At 40.0% G+C, this 25,698-nt stretch overlaps 2 protein-coding genes and 1 long non-coding RNA gene across 19 annotated transcripts in view; 1 reads left to right on the top strand and 2 right to left on the bottom strand.

Annotated features, from left to right (window-relative positions):
- sox6 (SRY-box transcription factor 6) overlaps window positions 1–1,950 on the bottom strand; it is a 124,843-nt gene extending 122,893 nt beyond the window's left edge. For 2 of the 5 annotated variants that reach the window (XM_049719003.2, XM_049719007.2), the window contains exon 1: window positions 535–1,047. The gene's annotated coding sequence lies outside the window, so the exon portion shown is untranslated. Of the gene's footprint in view, window positions 1–534; window positions 1,048–1,885 lie in introns of those variants that run through there. The other 3 variants (XM_049719004.2, XM_049719008.2, XM_049719005.2) reach the window with 3 other exon arrangements.
- Window positions 134–14,428, top strand: LOC125967706 (uncharacterized). The gene is made up of 3 exons (XR_007480870.2): window positions 134–508; window positions 12,456–12,586; window positions 13,069–14,428. It is a non-coding gene; the product is annotated as an uncharacterized lncRNA (long non-coding RNA).
- The window catches only part of plekha7b (pleckstrin homology domain containing, family A member 7b), a 52,073-nt gene continuing 35,727 nt past the window's right edge, over window positions 9,353–25,698 (bottom strand). For 5 of the 13 annotated variants that reach the window (XM_049718993.2, XM_049718989.2, XM_049718987.2 and 2 more), the window contains 19 exons: window positions 24,210–24,293; window positions 23,306–23,455; window positions 22,508–22,561; window positions 21,925–22,005; window positions 20,894–20,962; window positions 19,853–19,933; window positions 19,446–19,595; window positions 19,113–19,214; window positions 18,608–18,719; window positions 18,216–18,433; window positions 17,668–17,853; window positions 16,881–16,998; window positions 16,701–16,792; window positions 16,368–16,580; window positions 13,024–13,254; window positions 12,463–12,596; window positions 11,832–11,980; window positions 10,103–10,261; window positions 9,353–9,572 (listed from right to left, as the gene is read on the bottom strand). In XM_049718993.2, the coding sequence (XP_049574950.1) occupies window positions 10,116–10,261; window positions 11,832–11,980; window positions 12,463–12,596; window positions 13,024–13,254; window positions 16,368–16,580; window positions 16,701–16,792; window positions 16,881–16,998; window positions 17,668–17,853; window positions 18,216–18,433; window positions 18,608–18,719; window positions 19,113–19,214; window positions 19,446–19,595; window positions 19,853–19,933; window positions 20,894–20,962; window positions 21,925–22,005; window positions 22,508–22,561; window positions 23,306–23,455; window positions 24,210–24,293 (2,370 nt within the window). In that variant the 3' untranslated portion in view covers window positions 9,353–9,572; window positions 10,103–10,115. The remainder of the gene's footprint in view (window positions 9,573–10,102; window positions 10,262–11,831; window positions 11,981–12,462; window positions 12,597–13,023; window positions 13,255–16,367; window positions 16,581–16,700; window positions 16,793–16,880; window positions 16,999–17,667; window positions 17,854–18,215; window positions 18,434–18,607; window positions 18,720–19,112; window positions 19,215–19,445; window positions 19,596–19,852; window positions 19,934–20,893; window positions 20,963–21,924; window positions 22,006–22,507; window positions 22,562–23,305; window positions 23,456–24,209; window positions 24,294–25,698) is intronic. The other 8 variants (XM_049719001.2, XM_049718997.2, XM_049718988.2 and 5 more) reach the window with 7 other exon arrangements.

Genomic DNA, 25,698 nt, shown 5'->3' with positions numbered 1-25,698 from the left:
GACACGATGAGATAGAATCGAACGGCGTGTGTGGTAATTCAGGCGCGTATTTATTCTCGATTTAAGCGCTGTGGGTAAAGTTGCGCTGTACACGTGAAGTGCCAAAAAGCAACTTAAACACGTGCGACACGCGTCCTGGGTCAGGTGGGAAATGTCGCTGTCATTGACGTTGCGCGCCGCGAACAAGTTATGAGTTTCGAGCTGGTGTCCGCGTGTAATGTCGCTCAGCGACTCGGAGACCAAATATAGTTAAAAGTGAATTAAGTGACTTTAGATTCAAGTTTTCCGGGGACTTTACGGTTGGAGTGAACGCAAACGCTTCTGAGTCATCACTTGTCTCATGCGCACCAAGCTTGTTGTGGCTGTAGCAGTTTTTTTCCTTATTATTATTCATCTTTTTAACTGTTTGCAACAACATAGAGTTTATTTAAGTAGTTTCTTTTCAGACCACGCCTCCTCTTAATTTTAAACCGGACTGGATGAACAAACAAGTGGACAACATGCGGAGGTAAGCAAGTAAAAGGCGTTGTTTACCTTGACGACGTAAGTCGAGGAGAACGCGGCGCGTGTGTCCTCTCCGTGTCGTAACAACAAAACAAGTGAATGAACGGTTCAAGTTAAAAAGTCTTCTTCTTTGTGTCAACGCAGCGCCTGCATCAGAATCGGGGGTCCCGCATGCGCTCGCAGAAGTTGAGCTGTCCAAAAGTACAAGTATAGCTTTTGTTGCGCTCTTCTTTATCTCCCTCCCTCTTTTTCGAACTCTCTCGCTCTCTTGCTCTCGCTCTCTCTCTCTCAAGTCTCTCTCTCTATATCTATCTCTCTTTCTCAAGTCTCTCTTTCTCTCTCTCGCTCTCTCTCCAACTCTCTGTCCGTCTGTCTCTCTCCCACTCGTTGGTGCTGTCAATCTCGACAATCAATGCTCGCTACCATGTCGCAGGTATTCAAAGCATTCCCCCCACGCGAGACATCACAAAGTGAGTGGCCAGGGCATTGATCTGGAGAGAGGGAGGGAGAGCGGACTTCGTCCTCCTCCTCAACCCCCGACCCCCACCTTCTCCTCCTTCTCTCCCCCATCATCATCATCCTCCTCCCAAATGAGAGCGAGCGCGTCACTTTATGAAAGATGACTAAAATGAAGCTTGCAGAGAACAGAAGTGATGCATTTTTTGTTCTATCATTTTCTTGCAGCACAACTTGGTCAAAGTCATCAGAAGACGCTCTTTCTTGGCAATTTGGGCACGATAAAGGTAAAGTGAAGCTGCCTGAAGCTTCTAAATGCGGCTCAACAATTTTAACATATTTTAAGACATACCCTTTAACCGACGTGTATTTCTATATTTGGTAACAAAACGTCACTTAATAACGGAACATATTTGATCCATTTATTATTCTGTTACATTCCATAATCGCAACTGGAAATATTATTAAGAGCATGTCTTTGAAATAACAGTGAATGGAAGTATTCACGCCACAAAATGTTCCAAACGAGGGAATATTTCACGACAAAATATGAGTAATTCCGGATAATTCATTAGGATTTTTATTATTATCATTACAGTGCGTTTATTTGTATCATTAAATTGCAAAACCTTCAAGTAACTATTTAAACTTTTAAGGTTTAATTACATCACCAATTGTCGTCGTCCTACCCATTCAAATAAATTATTTATAATTTTCAGATTTGCAGACATTGACTAAAAGTATAATTAAGAGTTACATTTGTTTTTAGAATATCACAATTACCTCTCATTTTTCCAGATTGTGAAAGCACAAAATGCGTTCAATTCTTATAAATGATCAGAAACTATTTGGGGGCGCGTACAAATGTCCGGACCCACAAGCAAAGTGACAACTCAAAATAAAGGAATATCAAATAATTACTTACAAACTGATGAACCATTAGGAGGACTAAATCTTGATTCTTGTCTGTAGTCACACACAACTGAAAGAGAGAGGAGATGTGAAGAGAAAAAGGGAGAGAGATGAATATAGGCTACAACTCAAGGACACCACATCAGATCACAATTCCGCGCTTGCCTAATTTTCCCCTTAACGCACCAAAATCGGATGTCCCAAAAACTGTAAACGCCTCACACGTGCATGGCCATAATCTCCCCACGTCCAAACCAAAGAACCTCAAAACGTTAAAATATTATTGTGGAAAGAAAAAAAAAAAAAAAATGGGAACAAGTCATGAAATTAACTTTTTTTTTAGCAGTTGCAAACCTGAAGACTCTCCTTATAAAATCATGTAATTAGAAACGAACAAGTTTGGTAATTTTAGCAGCAATATAACCGGCATGCATGGATAAAATGGAATTTATGCTGTAATTATTCCCATACAATTTACTTAGTTATGACTTGATTGGCAGCCTTGCCGATGCAAGTTAGACGTGCCTCATACGCCACCTTTTGGTCATTGTCGGTAATGTATTTAGACGCCCTTCAGCCTTGGTGAATGGGTACAATTTAAATAACACTTTTCACAGGGAGAACAGAGTGCTTCACATAGTTATGGGATATAGTAATGTTGTACATACAGCTCAAACGGAACTGTATATTATATTCTCTTAACGGCTATGTCAGTAGTTCTTAAAGTACGTTAGCAAAAAATGTCAAGATTTGCATTATTGTACAGCAGATTTTTTTTATTAATCCAGAACAGTACATTTGCTTTCGCCTATTTTCGGACATATTAAAGACCAAACCAGTCATTGGATTACAGTTAGTTCATGTTTGTGCATTCTCTGCACTGTCCATTTGAAAATATGCCTGTTTTTGAATGAAATGATGGACATTAAAACCTGTTTTTAAAATTGCAATTTATCAACAAAATGAACAAACAGACAGACAGACAGACAGACAGACAGACAGACAGACAGGCAGGCAGACAGACAGATACTAGATGGATAGACGGACTGATGGACAGTATGGGATCCAGATAATAATGTATATGCAAGAACAAAATGAAAAGTTATTAACGAGGGCCTTTAAATTGACATCCAGCAGGTATTCTTTTGTTGATTTGAAATTTGCAGTCAATACAGCTGTTTAATTTAGAATCCAACCAAATTTTAAGCAAAGCAGAGAAATGATTTGACTATATAACGTCGTGATATTGATAGCTTCACACATGGTGCATGTGAAACGGGAAAGAGAGTCCGGCATGTCGGGTGGGGGCAGTAATGTAGACACATTTGCATATCTTTATAATCCTTTGATGCATCTCGAAATGCAAGTCTAGCCCATAAATATTTGAAGAGGAGAGTGCATGGAAATCAACATTTTTGTTACAATAAATTAACATGTGTTCGTCTCCTGTTCTGCATGCTCAATGAGAGTGAGGATGAGCAGCAGGCCCCTACTTTCATTCCAGCCGACAGGTTTTGCTTTTTCAAGGAATAAAGCCGCTTCATACACAGTTGTTAAGATTCTTTACAATGAAGTCAACCTAAACTATGAAATAAGTCAGTATGAGGTGTTGCTGTCATGACCATTATAGTTTTTGATACAACTGCTGTTGAGCCTATTGCTCCGTTTTTTTTTTTCTCTTTCTATCTCTAACAGTTGCCCCACATGGTTCTGCTTGAGGTTTCCTCCTCAGAGAGAAATTTTCCTCAGCCAAGTGCTTGCTCATGTGGGGTTAAGGCGGTTTTTGAGAAGTGCGGTTCTTAACCTGCTCCATAAAGTGCCTCGAGATAACTCCAGTTGTGAATTGGTGGTGCTATATATGTATATAGTACTTGAAACACAAACATCAATGGACTCATCATGGAGATGGTGAGGAACAAGTCAGATTGTGGATTTCAATCAAAAGCTTCTGGGAAAGAAAGAAAAACGTTAAACAAACAAAACTAACAAGTTAAAATTCATCATCATAAGTTATCAAATCCATGCGGTCGAAAACGGTACGGCATGTAGGTCACACACTAAGGCACGATGAGACTTTTTTTCAGAGTACAAATTTGCGTTCTCATCAATATCGAAAACCAAAACTGGAAATCTTGTTTTGCAGTTGTTATTGGAAAATATGCTCTATTTTAAATTATTTTTTATGGAATTAAATATGATTGAAAAAGAATATTGAACAATTGTTTTACTCACAGATTTTAAGAGCAACAACTAACATTTTATTATTTTATTTATTGTGTTTTATCATTTAATTGGAGATGTATTCCGCATTGCACTTTGTTACACCTGCAGTTCAGTTGATCTATTAAGTGTACTATGAAATTTAATTGAGTATTAATTACTTGTATGCCAATTGATGATGTTATAATGTCATTTAAACATTGGCTATAAAGTTCATATTACAGTGGTGGTAGTTTAAACAACAATTATCGCATCATCGAAACAAGTGTTTTGAAATGGAAACAATGTGAAAGTAAACCAGGGTCACGGATTGGTTTGACTTTGGAGCTTCTAATGTCTATGGTAGCTTTCTTCGTAAATAAAACCAAGGAGCAGCAGTGTCTCTTCTAGTTGAACACAGATTTTTTTTTATTTTTTATTATGCCAGCTATTCAGCCGTTGCTCCCCTCAGGATTGCTTTTTACAGACATTTTTAATGTATATTGCTGTATTCAATCAGCGGTGCACTCATTTGCCTGCTGTAGTAGTGCGTGGCTGACAAGGAGAATTAAAGAGGCGGGAGGGAAAGGAAATTTTTGCTGCTCTGCTCCACATTTACCACTAAGCCACCGAGCGGGATAAGTGATGTGAAAATGAAGGGATGCGTCGTCATTTGAGATTTGTAGTTTCTGAATATAAATGCAGGCTGTGGCTTCGTTGTTCTGCAGTTCACAGCGCTTTGATATTTTTTATGGGGTGAAAAGTGTAAACGTTTGTTTACCGAGAGCTTCTTCAGGCACCATCACGCGCTCGTGGACACGTTGACCCACCAGCAGGGCTCACAGAAGTCATGCAAGGGCCCATCGCCATCGGTGAGGGGAAAACCCCGACGACTTTGTCACTAGCAAATGCAAAGTTATGCAATTAACCGAGACGGCATCTGCACACATGCTAATCATCCGCCTTGCAAAGTGGGACGCTCTGTTCTTATTTGTTGACCCAAATCCCTCACTTGTAACTCTGAAGTTCATCAAAGTTTAGTCAGAATCTAATATTTCCTTTCAAGTGAACAGACACGCACTGATTAGTCGTGTTGAAATTAAAAAAAAAAAAAAAGTGCAACATGCCAATTTTAATTACTGTATATGGTTTGGGGGGACGTCCTTACACAAGCAAATATCAACGTCTGTGGCACTCGTGACTGTTTTGGGTCATTGTCTTGTTGCACGATGAAGCTTCTCCAAATTAGGTCAGATGAACTTTAAATTCTGTACAAAATGGTTTCGTAGACTTTAGAATATATTGTGCTGCTGCCTTCATCACCTTAATTTAATAATATCAGTTCCAATACATACCTTAAAAAAAGGTGCTCTGCCTTGAGTTGTTTTCCACACCTGTGAGTAAATACCATGAACTAAAAGTTGGATTTTTGTCTCTTATTCATCTTTTGATAAATGACATTTTTCATAAAACAAAGAAAATGTCACCTTGTACCAAACCACATTACAGAAAGTCTGCAAGCTTAATACTAACACATAATGGGACGTTGAGCAGACAGGCTTGTGAAACTAGCATCAAAACTCTGTGAAAAAATGAATGCTTCAGCTTACCTGCATGGGTCTTCTGCTTCCTCATCGAATCTTAGTTTAGCATGTCATTGGTGTGTGGACCAGAAGGAGCAGCACAATACCTGTAGAATCATCATGATGCACGACTATTTATTGACAACGTAATTACATAATGTTATTACCAGCCAATATGCGAGTTTCTACTGTACATTTTGTCCGCTTATTATAGTCGAGAACAAGCAGAGTTGTTCTGCAGCTCTTAAGGTGTATGTAAGTGCTTAATGGGATTTTGCATGAGTATTTTTCTTGATGTAACAAAGACTGATGTGTTGTAGATCTCCAGCTGCATTTATTGTCTTTTCAAGGGAGTCGCTAAATGAAGTAAATTTCACTTGGCTCAGCCTGCGTGCGTGCATTTGTGTGTGTGCGCAGCTGATTAAAGAGGGGGCTCTGGGGCATTTGCCTCATTTACAAAGCAATTGCTTTTATGTGGGAAGGAAAAAAAAGCCCCGCTCACTGTAGGTATTGTAAAAGCCTGCCGTTTAAGGAGCAAGAGATTAATTCATTGTTTAATGTAACGCGGCACCTTTTCAATACACACTTATTGATGTGCAGTATGTCTGAGGGTAGCGCATGATTTCATATTCAATATCGTTGTATTCTTCCCCAAGGGTGATAGATAGTAGGCTTCGACGCTCTGCTTTGTAATAAGATGTTTTAAAAATGATATTGTTTTATTTTTCACAAAAAGTCGGCATTGAGCATGACTACAATCCTGCTCTCCTCCATTCTTTTTTTATAGCAGGCTGTGAGAATATTCACAGATTCCAAGCTCTTCAATTATTCAGCAAATCACTATTCCGTTTCTTACATATTAAAAAATGTACAGTGTGTGAAGCTTGGAAATGATAAAACAGCATAATATACTGTTTCAAAATCAAAGCACCTATTGCATCGGCCTCCTTGGTTTTGTGTTTGTACAATTGGACTACAATGAGGATCCCCGCCGCGTGCAAAGGAAGCGCCAGCTGTGTTTCTTAATCCCCAAACGTTGACAGTGAGTAACAATTGTATTTATTCCGAGGAATCACTGGCAACGAAACACTTCAGTTTCTCTGTGGGGAAAAGCGCTGCCTTAATACAAATGCAGTGAACAATTTCCACGCGAGAGCAAGGTCGCAAAATCCTCTGCCTGGCCTCCGTAGGAAAGAATAAAAAGCTTTCAACTGAATGTCAAGTGCTCTATAAACACTCGCATGAGTCACTTCTGCTATACTTTATTTATCACCTTCATTTCCATTTCTACAAAAACCTGGCTCCAGCATAAAAGAAAGAGCTTGTAAGGAAAGCGAGCATCATGTGTCTTAGTTTCATGTGAGAGCATTTCCGAAGCCAAAAAGTATTTAGTCAGGCATTACGGTGGGAGGCCTTGATTGTGTTTAACAGAACATGACCCAATTAGCATAATAGGCCCCTCTTTCATTCCCTTTGAAGTCCAGAGCACGGAATAACAAATGTACATGAACCAGCGGCCAAACGTCAATACATGGAGATGCCACAAAGCTCGTGGGAGGCCTTGAATGCATTTCTGCACAAGGAGGGGGAAAAACATCCTCCTTTTTTTAGATTGCCGAATAAGCAAAATGGAGTCTGTGCGGGGTCTTCTTGCCACCAGGGCCAGTGGGCGCTGTGGGGCCTCTATCTTGCAGGCGGGGAAGGAGGAGGGAGAGAGGATGTGGCTGCACCCACTGTGGAGCTGAGGGAGGTGCATCCTCCCTCTCAGGTAGTTTCAAAGCGCACCACGCTGCAGACCACACTATGTCATTAGTGGCCAATTAAAGATAAAAGTGGGAGGGGCGGAGAACTGTGTGGGTGTGCGCATGAAAGGAGGCTGCAGTGGTGCCTTGGCTTACAAACTTAAGTTTGTTCCATGAGTACGCTCGTAACAAGGGAACGCTCATCGGTTCCAATTTAAATAAACGGGAAGGCCATCAATCTGTTCCAGCTCCCCAAATAAGACATTTTTTGTTCCATATTTTTAATAAAGGCAAATAGCACCGTATTGTATGGTATGAAACATATTAAAACACAATAAATGAGAATGTAAAGAAATAAGCTGATTTAATAGAAAGTAATAACTGTGCAATGGGACAAGCCTCTAAATCACAATATCAAAAACTGTGCAGTTTTTTTCCTAATTCTTTTCATGCTTATTGATGCTGTTCACTCTTTTTCTATATTTCTGACAATTCATAAGTTACAGTACTTTCCACTGTAATGAGGTTTGCAGGTCGAAAATTCACTCCTTCTTTGATCACTTTTCAACACTCTTACAGAATTGTTGCCATGTGAAAACAACCATCAGGCTCTGACACCAAATTGAACTAAATGTCTGCTCAGGCTATACGACTCATCCAACCCTGCTTAACGGGCCATTGTATTTGTGTGGTACACTCTTTCTTTGTTTAAACGGACTAATAACGTTAATTATGATGTGCAGTTATAATACGGTAGTAGTTCATGATGCGAATATGTACATTGCATACGCCCCTCCCCCCCCATAAATTAACCTGATGACATCCAGAAGCTACAAAAGCGACGCGTGTGTATTCCAGTGACAAAACCTGTATTGTCACCGTACGTCTTGGAAGCTGTCGGACCACAAGTACTCTGAGATACTTTTCTTACTGCAGCGTTTGATTACAAATTAATGTAGAAGTGCTGTTCGTAGGTCACTTTTGATAGTCATGTGACAAGTGAGGCAATGAAGGATGCTGCAGTGAAACATAAAAGCTGAAAATGTGTCACTTCTATAGAGTCGTGATTCATTTGCAGATTTCATTTCTTTAATCACATCTCGTAAAAAAAAAAAGACCTACAGCAAGGTGTCATTTCATTTAAGTTTTAGAATAAATTAAGTGGAGTATTTGGATATTTTTATCCAGAATCTTAAATTACTATTTGGATATTTTTATCCAGAATCTTAAATGACATGCGTTTGTGCCTTAGAAGCACAAGATGGCCCACAGTTGAAGTAAAATACAAGAAACTAAGATGCAGAGTGGCTTTGGCTAAAGAGTGCAAGTGCATTAAGGATGTATCCATATTGTGGACACTTTGAACATGTTACAGAAAAGGACCGTTGAAGTCTGATGCGTTATTATTAAATAGCAGATTTAATATTTAAACCGGCAAGTACCGTAAAAAAAACATAACACACTTGTCCTGCTGTCATGTACTACAATCCAAAATACAGTACTATGCTGTTAAAATAAATTACAGTAGGTGCTTTGTAAAATAAATACTGGCGTCCCTGCTGCCTGTAATTTATTCTTTTTTTTTTTTTTACCAGAGAAATTCTTTACCGTGCACATACAGTCCTGACCAAAGTTTGTGTCAATGGCTTTAATAGACACATTTGAATGAACGGCTTTTGTGCGAGCTTCACAGTCACACAAAATATACTGTGTGTAATGTTATTCCAACCGGAAATAGGCAAAAATAAAAGCTACAAGAAGACTATCTGTTATTTTGTACAGGATATTACTTGTAAATCATCCCCCCCCTCCCCCCCCCCACAAAATCGACTTGCTTTGCAGTAAAAATCTACAGTCATGACAGATTTAGTCCCTCTTGGTTTTGACATCAACAAATATTAATTCATGGCCAACTCAAAAATATTTCAGTCCTCAAAGTGCAATCGCATATATAGAAAAAATATATGTTTTTAAGAGTTCAGTGCTGCAGATTTCTTTTGGAAACCAAAAATCCATTCAGAGGTTGTTGGTGCTGTATGAGAAGATTAAATGTTCTACATTCATCTAGTGATGGATACAAATATATCCAGGATCAGTTCTAAGCTTGTTGTCTAATAGGATCCTGCCGTTTGTTGCCATTGTCATAGAAGACCTCAGTGTCCAGAAATTGCTTGCGCTGAAAAAGACAACACATAAAAGAAATGAATACGGAAGAGAATTTTTTGGGCTATTTAACCGCAAAGAGCAGCACATGTTTTTATATATATATATATATATATATATATATATATATATAAAAAGGTGTTTTTTTTTAAGAAGGGTCCTTCAATTGTCCAAACGCTTGAGGAGCAAGGGAGAACTTAGGCACTTAAATCAGGTGGCTTATTTGCATGACATACTCATAAAGCAAAGCAATTTTTACAATAGTTTATAAACGGTATTGTAAGATATAAATATAAAATCCTACTAACAGAAAAAAAATTAAACAGAAATGCAGTTTTTATTAATACATTGTTGTGTGTGTTCATAAAGGTCGATTAATTGATTGGGCTCTAGAAAGCCATAAAAAAGATCACTTAAGAAAAATTCTCAATTTTGGAAAAGATAACACTCAATGCTGGAGAAGTATTGTTTTCCCCACTCAGCTAGCACATGCAGACGTCCACATACTACATGCATGCAAGAAAACGTGCAGTTGGGCCTTACTTTTCTCCTTGTATTACACAAATGTGTAGTGAATGCCGTTGCTTAGAGGAGAGGAGGCTGAAGGAGCCACAGATACAGGAGGAAGAGGAGGAGGGGGAGGAGGAAGAGGTGGAGGAGGTGGCAGAGGAGGTGGGACGGGGCTGTTACCCTGTGACGGAACTAAAGACAAAAGACATACAGCAGAAGGAAAAGAGACAAGGAGAGAATGATTATGGGCCCCTATCCAACTGCACGTAAGCATTCGCAATAGTGGTAAAAAAAGGTGTGTCATCCACTTTTCTAAAACACAAAGATACAATCGCCCGCACAACACAAGAAGATTTTAAATAGTGCAGCACAACTAAGATAGAATAGAAGCAGTCACTATTGAAAGTGACCATCTGTTTAAAGTGTGTACATTTTGCAACTACATTTACAACGGGGGCTGAATAATTCAAAGTACAAGGGGATAAAAAACATCCCTGCTAAAATGTCAGGTCTCAGGTCACAGCCGATCACGGCTCATTCGTTTTTTAAAATATGACTATATTTACATCTTAATGACAATGTCGCATACAGTATAGTCCTGTTTGAGGAAGGCAGTCAATCATAATAGTATGAAAAAGAAGGAATGACTTATTTGAATTGAAGGCTGTGAAAAGCATGAGGAGTTTCTTTCCCCTCTCCTTTGACAGCATGCCACCAGTTATATTCCCTGACATTGCGGCGCGCAGGAAATAATGTTATAATTGTTGACTTTGCCTCGGCGTGCTGGTGAAGCCTCCATACAGCTCGACGGCTTGAGTGCTGCTGCGGGTGACAGGTGCACGTGTGCACGTGTGTGTGGTGTGCACGAGTGCGAATGTATGTGCGCAGCGCAACTCCTGCTGCCTGGCTGCTGTAGAGCACGAGAAAGATGAAATGTGAGCGCGGTGTCTTTCATGCGGCTTCAGAGAGGTGCCGTGCCTTCAAAGAAGTGTTAATGCTATGCAGCGTTTGACTGGGTCATTGATCAGCACACAAAATGGCCTCATCCAGCGAGTCCTCCCCCGTTTCAAACATTCCACACGGACTGCAATTAGGCACCATGTGAGCTCCTGACACGGAATAATGTGAAGTTATTAAGGAATGAAGAGCCCTGCTTGACTCGACACCTTACGCCCTCTTTTTCTCCGCCCTCGTCATCTTCAAACCATCAGGCCAATTTAAAAAGAAAAAAAACTAAGAAGAAAAAAAGGCTAATTTTTCCCTTTTACTAAAACAGCAATTTAACATCCAATATTGGATTCCAGTAAAATAAGAGATCTACACTTCATAAAGTAGAATTGTCAAGTCTGTTTTGTTATTTGTATTTCTGGCACCTTTAATTTTTACACCACTACATTTTTGAAGTACAAGTTACACTTTTACTCTGATGCAATTCTCTGATCAATCCAGTGAAGTCAAAAATGTCAACGTTCTTTAAGTTATCATGACCTTGCATATGGTTAACGTGATATTCAGTGTTGGCTTTAATTCGCCAACACGGTGAACTTTAACTGCTAAAAAAATTTAATTCATGAAAACATAACAACAATTCTAAAAACTCTCTATCTGAAAATTACTTTTGATACTTAAATATTGAAAATGTCAGATAAGTAAATACTTTCACTCAAGCAATATTCTATAAGGTGACTTCCACTTGTATCCTAAGGTACTTGAACTTTTCCCAAGTATTGCTTTCAGGTGTTTTACTCGAGACTGGACTCACCTGTGACCCGTTTGCTCTTGAGGGAGGCCTCTGAGGCCAGCATGTAGGACATGGTGATGATCCGCTCCTGCTCCTGTAAAACCGAGTCCAGCCCCAGGAGGCTCACTTCAGACTTGTCTGCACATAACGCTGGTGCCAGCTTTTGAACACTGTAACATACACACAGGAAATTAAAATGATGCAGTTACAATGCTGAACTATCCAATCACAGACAAAACAAACTACTGCCAAAAAATGCAAAACGTGCAAAAAGTGGACCATAACGTTTGTTGCCATTTAACAGCCGTTTACAATTACTGTATTTTCCGGACTATAAGTCTAATTTTTTTTCATAGATTGGCCGGGGGTGCGACTTATACTCAGGAGTGATTTATGTGTGAAATTATTAACACATCATATCATTTCACATGTTATTTTCACACTAAACCGCATGAAGGCGCTCAAGGCCTGTGGAATTATTGGAACTGCAACTGACGATGAGTCTGAAGTAAGCCCTTGTAACAGTGGGCAGTTTGAACATATTCAGTGATTAATTCACGTACCACAAGGAGCGCGCTTGCTATACGTTGAAAAAGACAAGTCTGAAACAGTTTCACTTTTTATTTGCATTTCATTGCTTTCTAGAACTGACCTGGACTTTGCGAGGATGCTCTTGATCCGTTCCACCTTCCGATGCCGGTCCTCCATCTCTTGTGGACTCAGAGGCTCCTCTGGCTCTAAATCCACGTATCGCTCTGGAATCGACACTTTCTGAGGTTTTGACAGCTGTGCAAAGAAAAAACACTCAGATAATCATATACACCAGTATTAGGGTTACACAGGGTCTGAATTCCATGAAAATATAAAATTTCTGTCACATTTGAGTCCTGCACTACTAGCGCTATGAATGCATAGCAAACGTGTGAGTAATTGACAGCCCCTTAAAGATGTTAAGAATTGCCTTTTAGATGCTACAAGGTAGCAAAGCACAAATTTTACAAAAGACAGGCCTACAAACTAAAATAAGGGTTGCAACAAAGACATTTTCTAATATTTAGAGGTAAAATTCAAATGATTTGGACAATTTAAATTTAAGTTTCTCAATAGGTTATCTTAAGTAGTTGTAGAATGCGTAGTTTAATAATCGATTAGTTGCTGCTTAATCAATTGTTACAGCAAGAATGTGTTGCACATACCAAGAGCATGTCACTACCTGTACCTCTTTGAGTAAATCTGCATCGTAATCTGACGTTTCCAGGCCGTCGAGGGTCTGAGGAGTCTCTGTCGCAGAGCTGAAGCTCAGCCAATCGTCGGAATGCGATCGGGGTCTCTCTTTATGTTCAGGGGGCCTCTCCTCCCCCTGAACGCTTCGCACAGCTTGAGCCTCCTCGCCCTGGACGGCCCTTTCCAGCAGCTGCAGGTCAAACTCCTGCTCTCTCCTCCACTGCACGAAATGTACACACACAAAATCACACGTATGACACCGACACACCAGGCCAACTTGTTTCAAGCAGATTGTTGAGATTATGGAAAGGTATGTGAGCAATGATTTCACATATACAATTATATCCATCTTAAATCCATGTGCTAATACACTGCATCCTTAAAGCTGCTGGGTTAAAAACAACACATAAAAAAGGCAAGTACGGTATGTTATTGTACTTGTGCAATGAGTTTAGGACAGTCTAAAATGGTTAATGTTAGTGTAATAAAAAAAAAAAAAACAATGTTGCTTAATGTTAGAAAACATTTTCCTAATTTAAGCTAATGGGCAACTATGGAGAGGAACACGTTAATAACAAAAACATCCAAAATAATATATTCAGAAATTGATGTTGGTATAGGACAGTAAGCTGACGTTATTATAGACGTTCCCCTGAATCCTTATTGGTGAGGACAAAGAGCATACTAGTACATTGATCTAAAAAAGAAAAGCAAAACATACATTCTACCACTGTAGTCGTTCGTCTAGTGCACAATTATTTTGTTAGTGAGGCCAAAGTGCTTACTTTTACATGAACCTTAAGCTGTCAAACACACAAAAGGCTTTTTCACAGGGGACTACAACACTTTTTTTTTTTTGTGCCTGGAATGAAATTGCTTGTCTTTACACCGCTGAAAAGCGGAAAGGTTGTAGAGTGCGTGTGTGGTTAAGAACCTGGGGAGGGGGGGTGAAACAGTGGGAGAAAAAATACAGTAGCATGCACGCTAACATACATAATAAACAACATGCTACTAATGAGCTACACACAAGGCCAGTAAAGTGAAACAAACATAACACACTCAGATGAAGACACTTTCACCAAACATACCTAAAAATGAAAGAAAAAGAAAACAAGAGCATTCCATACATGTTTATTCATATGAGAACTTAAAAGAAACTTGAAAGAAAACACTGACAAAACACTACCAATGTTTTATTTCCAGTTATTTTGTATACAAGACACTTTTTAGGTACACTTGCACAGGCTAGTAAGAGCCAATACAAAGCTGCATTATCATATAAAAGCATGCATTTTGGATGCAACTCTTGTATTGGATCTCATGATGTATTGTAGCCAGTGACTGTGCGTATTGCTGCTAAATAAACTCGTAACTATTCATCTTTAAAAAAAAAACGAGATCCAGAATGATGACCTTTATCATAGTAAAAATCAAGTAAAATTGTTATGATGAATTTGCATGAAAAGTACTCTTACTTTCGCACACAAACACGCATGCGTTCAACCACACACACAACATCTAGATGATAAGACTATGAAAGCATCCATGTTAGGAGTTATTTTCTATCGGCAGCAAAAATTTGTGGCAGTCTGGTTATTGATTAAAACATGCAAAACAAGATTCCAATTTTCAAGCTATTTGTGTCCATGGAGGATGTGTGTTTTCCGATCACCCCTTCATAATACTTACACCAATTACGTAAACATATCTACTATGTGTACTACATAATGCCATAGTAAGATCATGGATCGACATTTGCGGATTTTCGTTTTTGGAACCTATATTCCATTATTTTCTGAAAAAAGAACCTTTTTCAGATTTTTTTGCGCATCATCTGGTGGCAACTTGTTGCCATGGATACAATTTGCAGTGAGATGAGGAGATTCGTTAAAACAAAAACAAAGAGTTCTTTGCTACTATTTTGGGCTTGGCAAAATTCTTACAATGATTCGGAATAATTTACATCATTATTTTGCAGATTCCAGCTCGCGGAGCCTTATTTAAGAACCACTGGTAATGTATATAGTGCAAACTAAAAAAAGCTACTTGGAAATCAGCATTAAATGAGTCTACAAGACTCAATACGTGTCAACATCAAATGATTCAATTACTTGAGGTTTGACCATGGCCGTACAAACTTTTGGAGGGAAAAAAAGCACCTCTCAAATTACACATACAACTTGAGCATGATCATACAAGCTCAGTCCTGAGATCATCGAAGCATTAACTCTTTGGCCTCGTCAGATGCGCGCAGATTTTTGTGACTCTATAACTCTACGTTTCAGTTACAATTAATGGGAATTAATCTTTTTCATCCTGTGTACTAAAGAGAAGTGATTCAACCTTATTGTTTTGGTGCCATTAATTACTCGCTTTTTTTTTCTATTTCAATTATTTTCTGTAGGTAGAATTGTATTAAAACACCAGTAAGTTGGGACTCTCTCATACAGGTACGTACAACGTACAGGGGGGCTTAGTTCACGACAGACTTTCGTTCCTATAGCGACGACGCAACTGGAATTCTACTTAAGTCAGAATACAGCACAGTCTTTCAGTAAACATATGCTGGCCTACCAGTCGGCCTTTCTAGGTCATAAATATTAACACACTCAAATGAAAAACACTAAGTATATTAACCGAGTGCCACGTGATGACATATCCTTAGCCAGTACGTCACTGCCATGTGTCGGGGACTGAGGGACTTGCCTGTTTGGCTTTGGTTGATAGAGACTTTTAGGTGTTACAGGATTTTTGTTGTGGTGGTCCTGCGGTTTTGCCACTTGAAACCAAAAGAAGTGATAGGGCTTCTTCCGTGGACAAACATAACCCATCAAAATAGTGACTGATTTCACAAGGCAACATTGGCAATTATAAGCAGCAAAATGGACGGATTATTTAGAAAGGCGAGGAGATGATAAAGTGCAGTTTTACGCAGTTCTTTACACAGTGCAGATGGGAAATTTGTTAGATGAAGGGACAGGATGGGATGGAGACGTGTATGAGTTAGAAAGACAAGTGTGTTTTGAGAATGACGTGTTAATGGGTGATTACAGTGAATGTAAAATCATAGGCATCAGTAACTTTAAAACGTCTGAAAAAAAATCAAACATCCTTTGAGTATGAAATGTCATTACACTTTTGGTGCTCAATCGGTGAAGGAGCAGAAATGAATGTACATGTGTGTAATGTTGCAAACAACATGCATTGAAAAGTAGTTTAGCATGCAGTGCTCATGTTTTACATGCAAGGGGAATGTTCACTGGCCACTCTCGGTTTGCCCGCCGCCATGCGTGAGAGTGTGACGTGTGGTGAAGATCTAGTTTAGAAACATACAGATCCAAAGTCGGCCGAGAGTGGGCGTGAGGACGAGGAGCGTGACGACGTGGAGGCGCGGCGGTCCCCGTGGCTCAAGGTGCGCTTGCGCTGTCGGACCAAAGCCTTCTGGTGCCTCTTCATCCTCTCCAGCTGTTCATCAGCGCTCATCCTTCCACGTTGAGGCGCCACCTCTGCAGAGTACAGACGCTCTAAGGCACTTTTTGATCGCTCCTGGGGTGAAGACAATGGAAAGCCAACGCAAAATGAGCACACAGCAGGGAAGAGAGAGAATGGTCATTCAACTCAATCAGTGTGACTGACATAATCCGTATTTTGTTTAAGGCACCTCACCTTCACACCGGGAGCTGACGTTGCTCTCCGTAGAGTCACATAAGATGAGATGTTTGAGGAGTGATTCAATCTGAGGGAGGAGCCGGCTACTCCTGATAAGAAAAACAAAATATTTCAAACATTAAAAGCTTGAGTTTTAGTAGATGTGTGCTGGGCTCCATGATGTCAAGGTGACCATACCTCTGCTAGGTAAAGTCTGATACCCTCCGTTGTGTCCTGATGATGTCACGCTGGTGACGCTGGAACCGTCTCCCACACCCACAAGCTCAGGATCGCTCAAGAAAGGCCTGAGTTCCACCTGTCACAACCGCAGAGCCGTTAAACCAGTGTCAAAGGCAGCTCATGAGATTAAACAAGTTTGTTTGTAGTACAGTTTCAGACGCACTCGCAATAGATGAAGATCTGGGATACCGAGAAACCCCAAAACATTCTGTTATACACATTTACCCAACCCATAGGCTAAACTTTAACTTCATAACTTATTAGAAACACTGAACTTATCAAAACACATTTTTATCAAGTTTTCCTTAGTGCCAGTTTTTACTCTCTCACTATCAAGACATGGGAGACTAATGTGTCACATCACTTGGAGGAAATGAACTAATTATTTGGCACGCCAAGTGGAAATTTACTGTTAACCTGACACATAAAACAAAAGAGAATTAACAATTGTATATTAATACAACAAAATTCAAGCACATGGTTTCGTCCAATCAAAGTCAAAGGTTAACATGAATTTGAAACGTTGGCTAATGGAAATTAGCAGAGAGGTTATCATGGTTATGAATCTTTAAACAAATAGTTTGACAAAAACAGCTTAAACACAGTTACATTTCAGACCTGCCTGCGTACTGTAAAACCGAGTAAATACTATTACATCAAAATATGGAGGGTGCCAACAATTAACCGAAATAGCAGATCAACACAGTTTACACAGACAATATTACGTAATGTAAGCTTACTGTACCTTAACGTCTCCATTTTGGCCTGTCTCTCGATCCCTCTTTCGTTCATCAGACTGTCGTTTGAGCCCGCGCACCGAGGTGTGCCTGATAACACTCGTCTCCCTGGGCAGGGGGGGTACGGCAGGGGGGTGTTCGTCAAGACTGTAGACTTGAGGTAGAGGCGGTCTGGGGGGCACATCTTCCTCAGCCTACACAGGTACATGTACATATATTAAGATTTTTTTTTTTTTTACAATATTTATGTTAGTTAATAAATCAAGGACGGTATATATGAACTCTGAACAGACGCCAGAGTCATTGCTGGACTACACGGACATATGGCGGGCCTTTTAATTTGAATTTTGTTATGAATGATTTGGCCTGCCCAAAAACAAGTATAAATGAAATCAAATCAATAAATTACCCCCATTTTTAATCAACAACATAGGCCAAAGTTGGCACGAAGACTACTACTAAGACAAGTGAAGACATTATACTAGACCTTAAGTTGGATATGAAAGCTATGGACTAAATCCTCAAAAGGCTTTCTCTACATCTGTGTGTCACTCACCCATGTCTGACCAGCAGTGTTGGTTGTAGAGTAGGGTGGCTGTTGACTATAGCTGGAGGATAGCGTGTGGGTTGTGGCATTGTGGCTAGTCGGACTGAGGTGGGGGCTCTGCTGCTGCGGCTGCTTCTGCTGCTGGGACAATCTCATCTCCATAGCAGACGGGCTTCCGGACATCGAAGGCACTGATGACGCCGACACGGAAGGCACAAATTTCCTCTCTGGCGAGGATCGGATATGAAATGATATTCAAGTCATTTACATTGACGACATTACAGGGGACACAGCTTATTCACTACTCACAAAAAGAATATTATTGGCCTTTTTCTAAAATGTCACACGCCTAACTTTTTGTGAAAAGTATACACATGGATGCAAGTATTAGTGTTTCTTACCTGGGTTGGTCACAGAGGAGATCGTGACTTTGTAATTATCTTTACTGCTGCTGAGGCCTGCGATAACATCCTCAATTCTCCAAAGCTCTTTCCTCATCTGGACTTTCTCTTGCTGATCATACACATACAAAAGCACATTTGAATCTGCCTTGCTGACAAATGGGTGACGTGACCGGAAAAAAAAGAATGTACTAAGTTGCAGTGCGATGCAATAGATAACAATAAAAATGCTATTCAACACTTTAAATTGGTTAATAACGCATAAAAATAACAGCCCACATGACAACTGACCTATGTGTATTGATTGTGAAAAAATATAAAATTGACCAAGATCCAAGATTTCTGCTCAAAAGCAACAATAAACTGGTGATGCCTAAAAAAAGACCTTATTTTAAGCATTTCCATCTGCTTTGCTCGCGAAAGGTTCAATATGAGGTCCGGATGTCAAGATTTCCAAATGAACAAATGAATTCTCCCGCATACTACTGTAAAGACTCAGGCATACCTGAGAAAGATCAGTGCGAGTCATGTGTCCTTGCAGAGCCGCTTTGAGCCAGTCTACATCTTTCTCCAGCCTGATGTACTCTTTCCATGCATTCTCCATCTCCTGCACAACACAAGTCAGGTCCAGTTTAGTGCACCTGTGAGTCTCAATTCTTTTATTAAAAACAGGGCATTTTTTGACATTAACCTGGAAGGAGGGAAAATGCATGAAACTGACATTTTATTTTTTGAAAGTGTCTAGGAAGTAGAAATGACAGTGTACATGTTGAGACTGACCCAAATCAGGTCTAGACAGTGGTTTATTCTTTTATTTGGACACAAACGTATAACTTACTGTGGACACTTGAGATATTTCCGCCCTGATGTGCACCACATCCTCCTGCAGTAGTTTTTGCTGGTAAGCAATTTTCTCCATGTGGGCTGGCTGATCTCTGTACTGCTCCATCTGCTGGTGGGACACATCCAACACTGACTCCAGCTTGTCCTGGATTGAAACATAAACTCACATTCACTGAAGGAATGCTTTTGTATTTTTTTCTGTAAAGTTGTGAAGGGTACCATTGGTTAGTTGATATTTTTTCAATTGCTTGTGTATTTAGAAATGGTCTGGAGTTTCTGCTCAGGATTATTTACTGTACTGCACATAATACATTAAACCCCCCCCAAAATCATATCTGTAGAACTAAATTTGATTAAATGCATATAATTCATGAGGCTTTATAAAAACGTATGGAACATAACCTTATCTTCCTTCAATGTACGTATCCTGGCTTCCAGCTCCTGTAGAATCTTGTCTTGCTCACATAGTCGGCTTAATTTCACCTGATGAGACAAAAAATATACATTTGTCATAAAAGAAACGATGGAATAGCGTTCAAATCGATCTCATTTCCCCTTCTAACAATGTTAAAATAAATCAATGAGAAGCAAAGCAGATCTTAGCTGATCGACTCGTTTGTGTTTACTGTTTGTCTTCGGCAAGATAAAATGAATTGATCTTCTCTGAATATGTCGACAAATTTATCTCTTTTCAATCTCAAGAAGACATTCTCCCCACAGGGCGGTAAAAAAAAAAAAAAATCTTCAGTACCAGCCACTACGAGCAATTGTAATCAAAAATCCAAATCATTTCCATTTCGCTTTAGGTCCAAAGTGTGTTAGTTGGGAGTGACAGATGTGTTTTTGCAGAAATGGGTTATGTGTTTATGAAAACAACATAAGCCTGCCAAGTTCACAGTGGTTCTCACACTGTGTATTTTTCTCACATCTACTTATCATTCTGTTCAATTAATTATTCAGCTGTTTTTATTTTGCTGAGGCCGTATATTGTTGTTTTTAATTGCATGAAATATTCATTGTTCAGACAAATTTCTTATAAATTGTTAAAGTGGAACAATGCTAATGATGAAAAGCCAGGACATCCATCCTATTTACCTCCATTCAGCGTGAAACAAAGAGCATGCCAAGCGGCGGCGGGCAAATCAAACTGAAAAATTTAACAGCTCGACACCCAAAAATCCCATTACATGTATTTTTCCCTTTAAATTGCAGCGAGGAAAATAAAAGCTGTGGTCGATACACTCAGGCCCTCACTGTGCAGGCTGCTTGAGAGTCCCTACTGTGTTGCAATATACTTACGCTTCCTTGCCTCCACTCCCTCTGTTTAAAATAACCTAACACTCACACACAAAGCATACTAAAAGTCGTACTTCTGTCAGTGACTACGAAGAAGTGGGGGTAAAAAAAAAAAAAAAAAGCACATGCACGTCATGATCCACTTACATCAGCATCACTTTCGGCGATTTTAACAGGCTTCTGCGCTTCTTTTCTGAGGCTTTCCCGTCCAGTAACCTGAAATGGCCCGTAGCCGCAAACAAAATAGATTATTTAACACCATTATGACCGCAGAGTTCGATGCTCCCCCTGCTTTAACGCACCCAGTTAACACCTAAATATTTCAGAGAATCTTAACAAACAACAAACAGTGGTTACAAGAACAGTCAGATGGATTCAGAAGAGATCAAATAATAAAGGGGGCGGGCGTGGAATCATAGAAGCAGAAAGCACATGAGCTGGAAAGACAGTTAAAATTAGAGCAGAAACTAGAGGCGTAAACATTTGGGCAACTAATGTAGGCCCCGATGCTCTCCAACAGGATTGTGTTATGTTGTGTGTGTGCACTGCATACAGTGGCTGGCTGACATCAATTATATTCCCATCATAATTTTCATTTGTCAATTGTCTCAATTTCTATACAACTAATCTTTTGGATGCATGAGAAGATGTCAGTAATTGTTCGATTGGCGACTCCTTCCCTCCTATTGATGGACGTGGCTTGGGCTACACCAAATTGATGATCAAAACACATTTTAATGAGAATTTAGCAGAATTTCTTTTTTTTTTTTAAATAAAGTGGGTTTTTTTCTCAATAGAAAATTGTAGGAGTCTCAAGGACGCCACTTTAAATGAAGAAATTAATTGGATACAGAATATCCTACTAAATTCTCAAACAATCTCGTTGGAAGTTTGATCTTTTAACTCTGTTCACAAGCGCAGACGTGCGTGAATATACCACAGTCCCTTCACCAATTCCTTCAAAGCGGAAAAAAAAAAAGCCGAATGTGCACACAACATCAAGCATTGCTTCACAAAATGCAGGAAACCCAAAGTAGCCTTTTGTCTTAATCATCCCTCCTATTCCCAAATCTTGACCAGGCATGATTGGTTCAAAGTACCCAGGTGCATAATCCTAATTTTCAGCGCATGCGTCAGATTTGATTCCTTTGCAGTTTCTCTTTGTAGAAACACCTTACATTCCAACAGTATCCAAACGTTGGAGGGGCGTTTTCAAAGTTGCTGTGAATTGAAACAATCAGCGGCTCATGACTTTGGATCTGTTTTGAAACAGGAAATGCAGAGGATTACAAAAACCACAGTCGGGTGTTGAGTGGACTCCCGCCCGCAGGTTCTGACGCACTGTGGTGGCTTTCAAGTACAATAGTATGTAAGTGTTCAGACAGCTCGACTGAGACTCACAAAATCAATGGATGCAGCATGCCGCAGGAAGCCAATGCATTTTTACATTGCACTATACAGTATTAAATATAAGACCACATTAAAAAGAGAAAAAAGAAAACAGTAACACGGGTTACCATGTTTTACATGAGCCCAAACTGGCAACATTTGAAAAAATAAAGAAGCTAATGAAGTCACAATAAAGTACTTCATTTTCATCACACAAAAACAGACAAATGATAAAACTTAAGAGACATTAAAAGGCAGAGCAGATGTTAAAGTAAAGAGAAGAATGGAATGGTGGAATGCAAAGGGGAAACAAATACTGGAGGACAAAAAAAAAGGATCGAGTGACATGAGATTTAATTAAACAGGGCCCACCTTCAGATCTAGATATTCCAGGTCCTTCTTCAGTTGTATGTAAGTATCATCAGCCTTTAAATGAACAGTGGAGATACATCACTTGAAATGAAGATGCATGGATTATGGGCTTGAACCTAGTTGCTCTCAATGGACCTTTTCATAATGTTTGGAGGTCTGTACGTGCCAGTGGCATTAAAGTGATGGACTACGGCTGACCTGAACCAAAAACCATGCCAAAAATTGGTTGTGTTTGGGCTTCCAGATAGACTCCAAAAGATTTAGGTTTGTATTGATTTCCACCATGCCCCCCAAAAAAAAAATTAAAAAAAATCAAAACTTGTCTGTAAAAATTGTCTCAATCGCCTCAGTGACACAGGCTGAAAGGGTTTGTCTATAAGTGGTGCCACTGGAATTTTTGCCATTTGCAAATACGTGAGACGTCAGAATGAAAAGGCCCATTACAGTTCACTTGTCTTTTTCCTTTTTACGTATCGTGTGTCAAGCCAAATTAGGTATGAGCAGCGCCGTGCAGTCACACAACCGCCACTGCAGCTTGACTCGCATACAGGGAATGATGACGGCTTCAAAATGAGAATCGCAGGCATGAATGTCCTTTAATTGGTCAGTGCAAACGACAAGGGACATGCTTTCAATGTCAACTAGTGTGTGTGGAACCTGCAAACTGCCTCGAGCAATGAAGTCCAAGGTGACTGATTGTCAATGAATGATAGGGAGGGAATGTCGAGGATCAGCTGGGTCGGGAGAGAGGGGGGGCTGCGATGTCGAGGAGGTTTAAGGAAGTGCAAGACCCCTGACCTGCAAGCTGGTGCCTAGGAGGCCGTTGTGCTGCTGATGCCGCAGATGAGCGAACGCGCCGCCTCCACCACCGTCAGCTGGGCTTTGCACACCAGCCATCTTGGCCTGGTGCCGCCGCAGCTGAATGAGGAGCAGAGTCAGCTCCTCGGGCTGGAGCCACAGCCGGGTTTGCGACACAGAGGGAGCCAGCAGTTACTCGTGGCTTCAACATGTCTTCCAATCCACTTTCAACAGTGGGAATAGTGAAAGGGCCCAAAAGTAGGGCGACCAGAGCACTTTTACTGATGGATGTAAACGATGCCAAAGCTTATTAATGGACATTGGACAATTATGATCAGGTAGATTTAATGGGCTGTTGGGGATGGGTTGGTTTTATGATTCAATCTCCTATCCTTGGAATGCAGTGGAAACTCTGAGGTTGAACAAAATCAGTTCTGGGAAATCTGATAATTGATTGGGAAATGGAAATGGGGACTAGAAATAGTGTAAGTGGCATTAACTTGAGGCATTACTGATTAAGGTAAGTGAAAAAACTGATCAATGCTTTTCAGTAAAAAGGAAAACTGGGAGTCGGGCTATATTAATACAACAAATATTAAGGGACATTTGATGGTAAAAGCTTGGTGGGTCAGCTAAAGGCACATCCACCCCTTCACTAAGTTCTAAAAATTGAACATTTTGTAGATGGCGACAAAGGTGAAACTTGTTATTGGTGAATTGAGAAGGTGGAAATCTAAAAGGTTTGAGCTGTTCAAGGTTCCTGAAGAACTGAGGCAGTGGCTCTATCAAGGAGGGCTCATTGATAGAAATGTAAACGTATATTAGAGCTGATTCACATTGTTTACAGACATTGTGTCCAATCACAAAAGTCAGAAGAATAAAGTGGCATAGAAGCTGTTCATACCGTTTTGCCATGGAGGCTGGGTGCACTGACGGTGTGTGTGATGTAGCCCATAGCTGGCATGGAGCGTCTCGCCATCTGGGAGGTCTGTGGAGGAAGTGAGCCGTCCACGTGTTAAATCGGTCTCATAGTGTTAAATCAAACAGAATGTCTAATTCACCGACAGGCTTGGAGTTCACAACATTGCTCACAAACAAATATGACTACGCAGCACTTTTTTTTTCCTTTTGGAAACAAGGTGTGCCCCGACTTTTGTGACGCTCCAGGGCTTGGAAAGATTTGACGTTTTTGCTTAGTACACAGAATTAGTGAAAAGCGGGCAGGCCCACTATAGCCAGCCTTAAAAGGACACAAACAACAAGAGATTTAATTAACTCCACATAAATTACAGCAAACCTGCTTTCTTAAAATAACATTTGTTTGCTACCAGCAAGAGAAGCACTGTGAGCCATTCCCTCGGAGATTCCCATGCCACTATTTTTTGCTGTATAATAGGTTTTTTATTTAAATGCGGGATGAGAAGAAAGAGCGCTGCTGATGTTTGAGATAGAGTAGAGATGTTTATAGGGTGCTCGCCAGCCCTGGGCACATTGGATTAGATGCTAATAAAACATCTCTTCATGATGTTCCACTGGGACCGACCGCTTCGCGATTACAAGAGCCTCCTCAGCCTTTAAGATGCTGGGCGCACCAGAACTGAAGTTCAACTGCTTGTACATACTTCTCATAAACATTTGCTCCCTTGCATGGTCACTGTGGTTCGCCTTTGTTTTGAAAATATACTGCATCTCTTCCATATTATAAGGGTATGCCTATAATTAGTCTCAATCACTATGGGGGCAGATCGCGTGTGTGTAAGGGGTCAAATGTGAGGCCTGTGTGTGTGTGTGTCTGCCAATGTGGTTGGAGAGGGCGTGGACGATGGGCCCGCCTCTTGACTGCAGCAATATGTGGATGGAATCACAGTGAAGGCTAGGCCTCAAACCACCTGTGGAGTGGGGACTCTGTAAAATGCACAACTCACTCTCATGACATTAGTCTTGATTTTGATCACGGGTTTCAAATACTCCATATAGAAAAATGCTTAAGCAGCTACGATGTCCTCGATGGCCATATCATATCTAAATAGTATTTTCCCTAACTGATATAAAGTGAACCCTCGCATATTTGTGGTTTGGCAGTCAAAAATATTAATTATTTGGAACTTAGCCTGTTATTTGCTGAAAACCCAGAGGCTTCATTTAGATAAAAGTAGTGCTTTGCTGGCATCCCTGTGCCAATGAAATAGTATGTATCTAAGTGAGCTGAAGAGCTTCATTTAGAAAAATGTAGCTCTTTGATGATTATTATTATTTTTTATTATTTAGAAAACTAAAAGTACTTTGTTGGCATATTGATGCAATGGAACCATGTTGAAGTGAATTGTGGAGTTTCGTTATGACAAAATTACGGTTTTGTCAACAGTTTGTGGCATCTAAAGGCAATTACAAAT

This window comes from Syngnathus scovelli, chromosome 4 (genome assembly GCF_024217435.2).
Source record: "Syngnathus scovelli strain Florida chromosome 4, RoL_Ssco_1.2, whole genome shotgun sequence".
NCBI lineage: Eukaryota > Metazoa > Chordata > Actinopteri > Syngnathiformes > Syngnathidae > Syngnathus > Syngnathus scovelli.
Note: the sequence above shows the minus strand (reverse complement) of the source record. Positions and strands in the feature narration are given on the sequence as shown.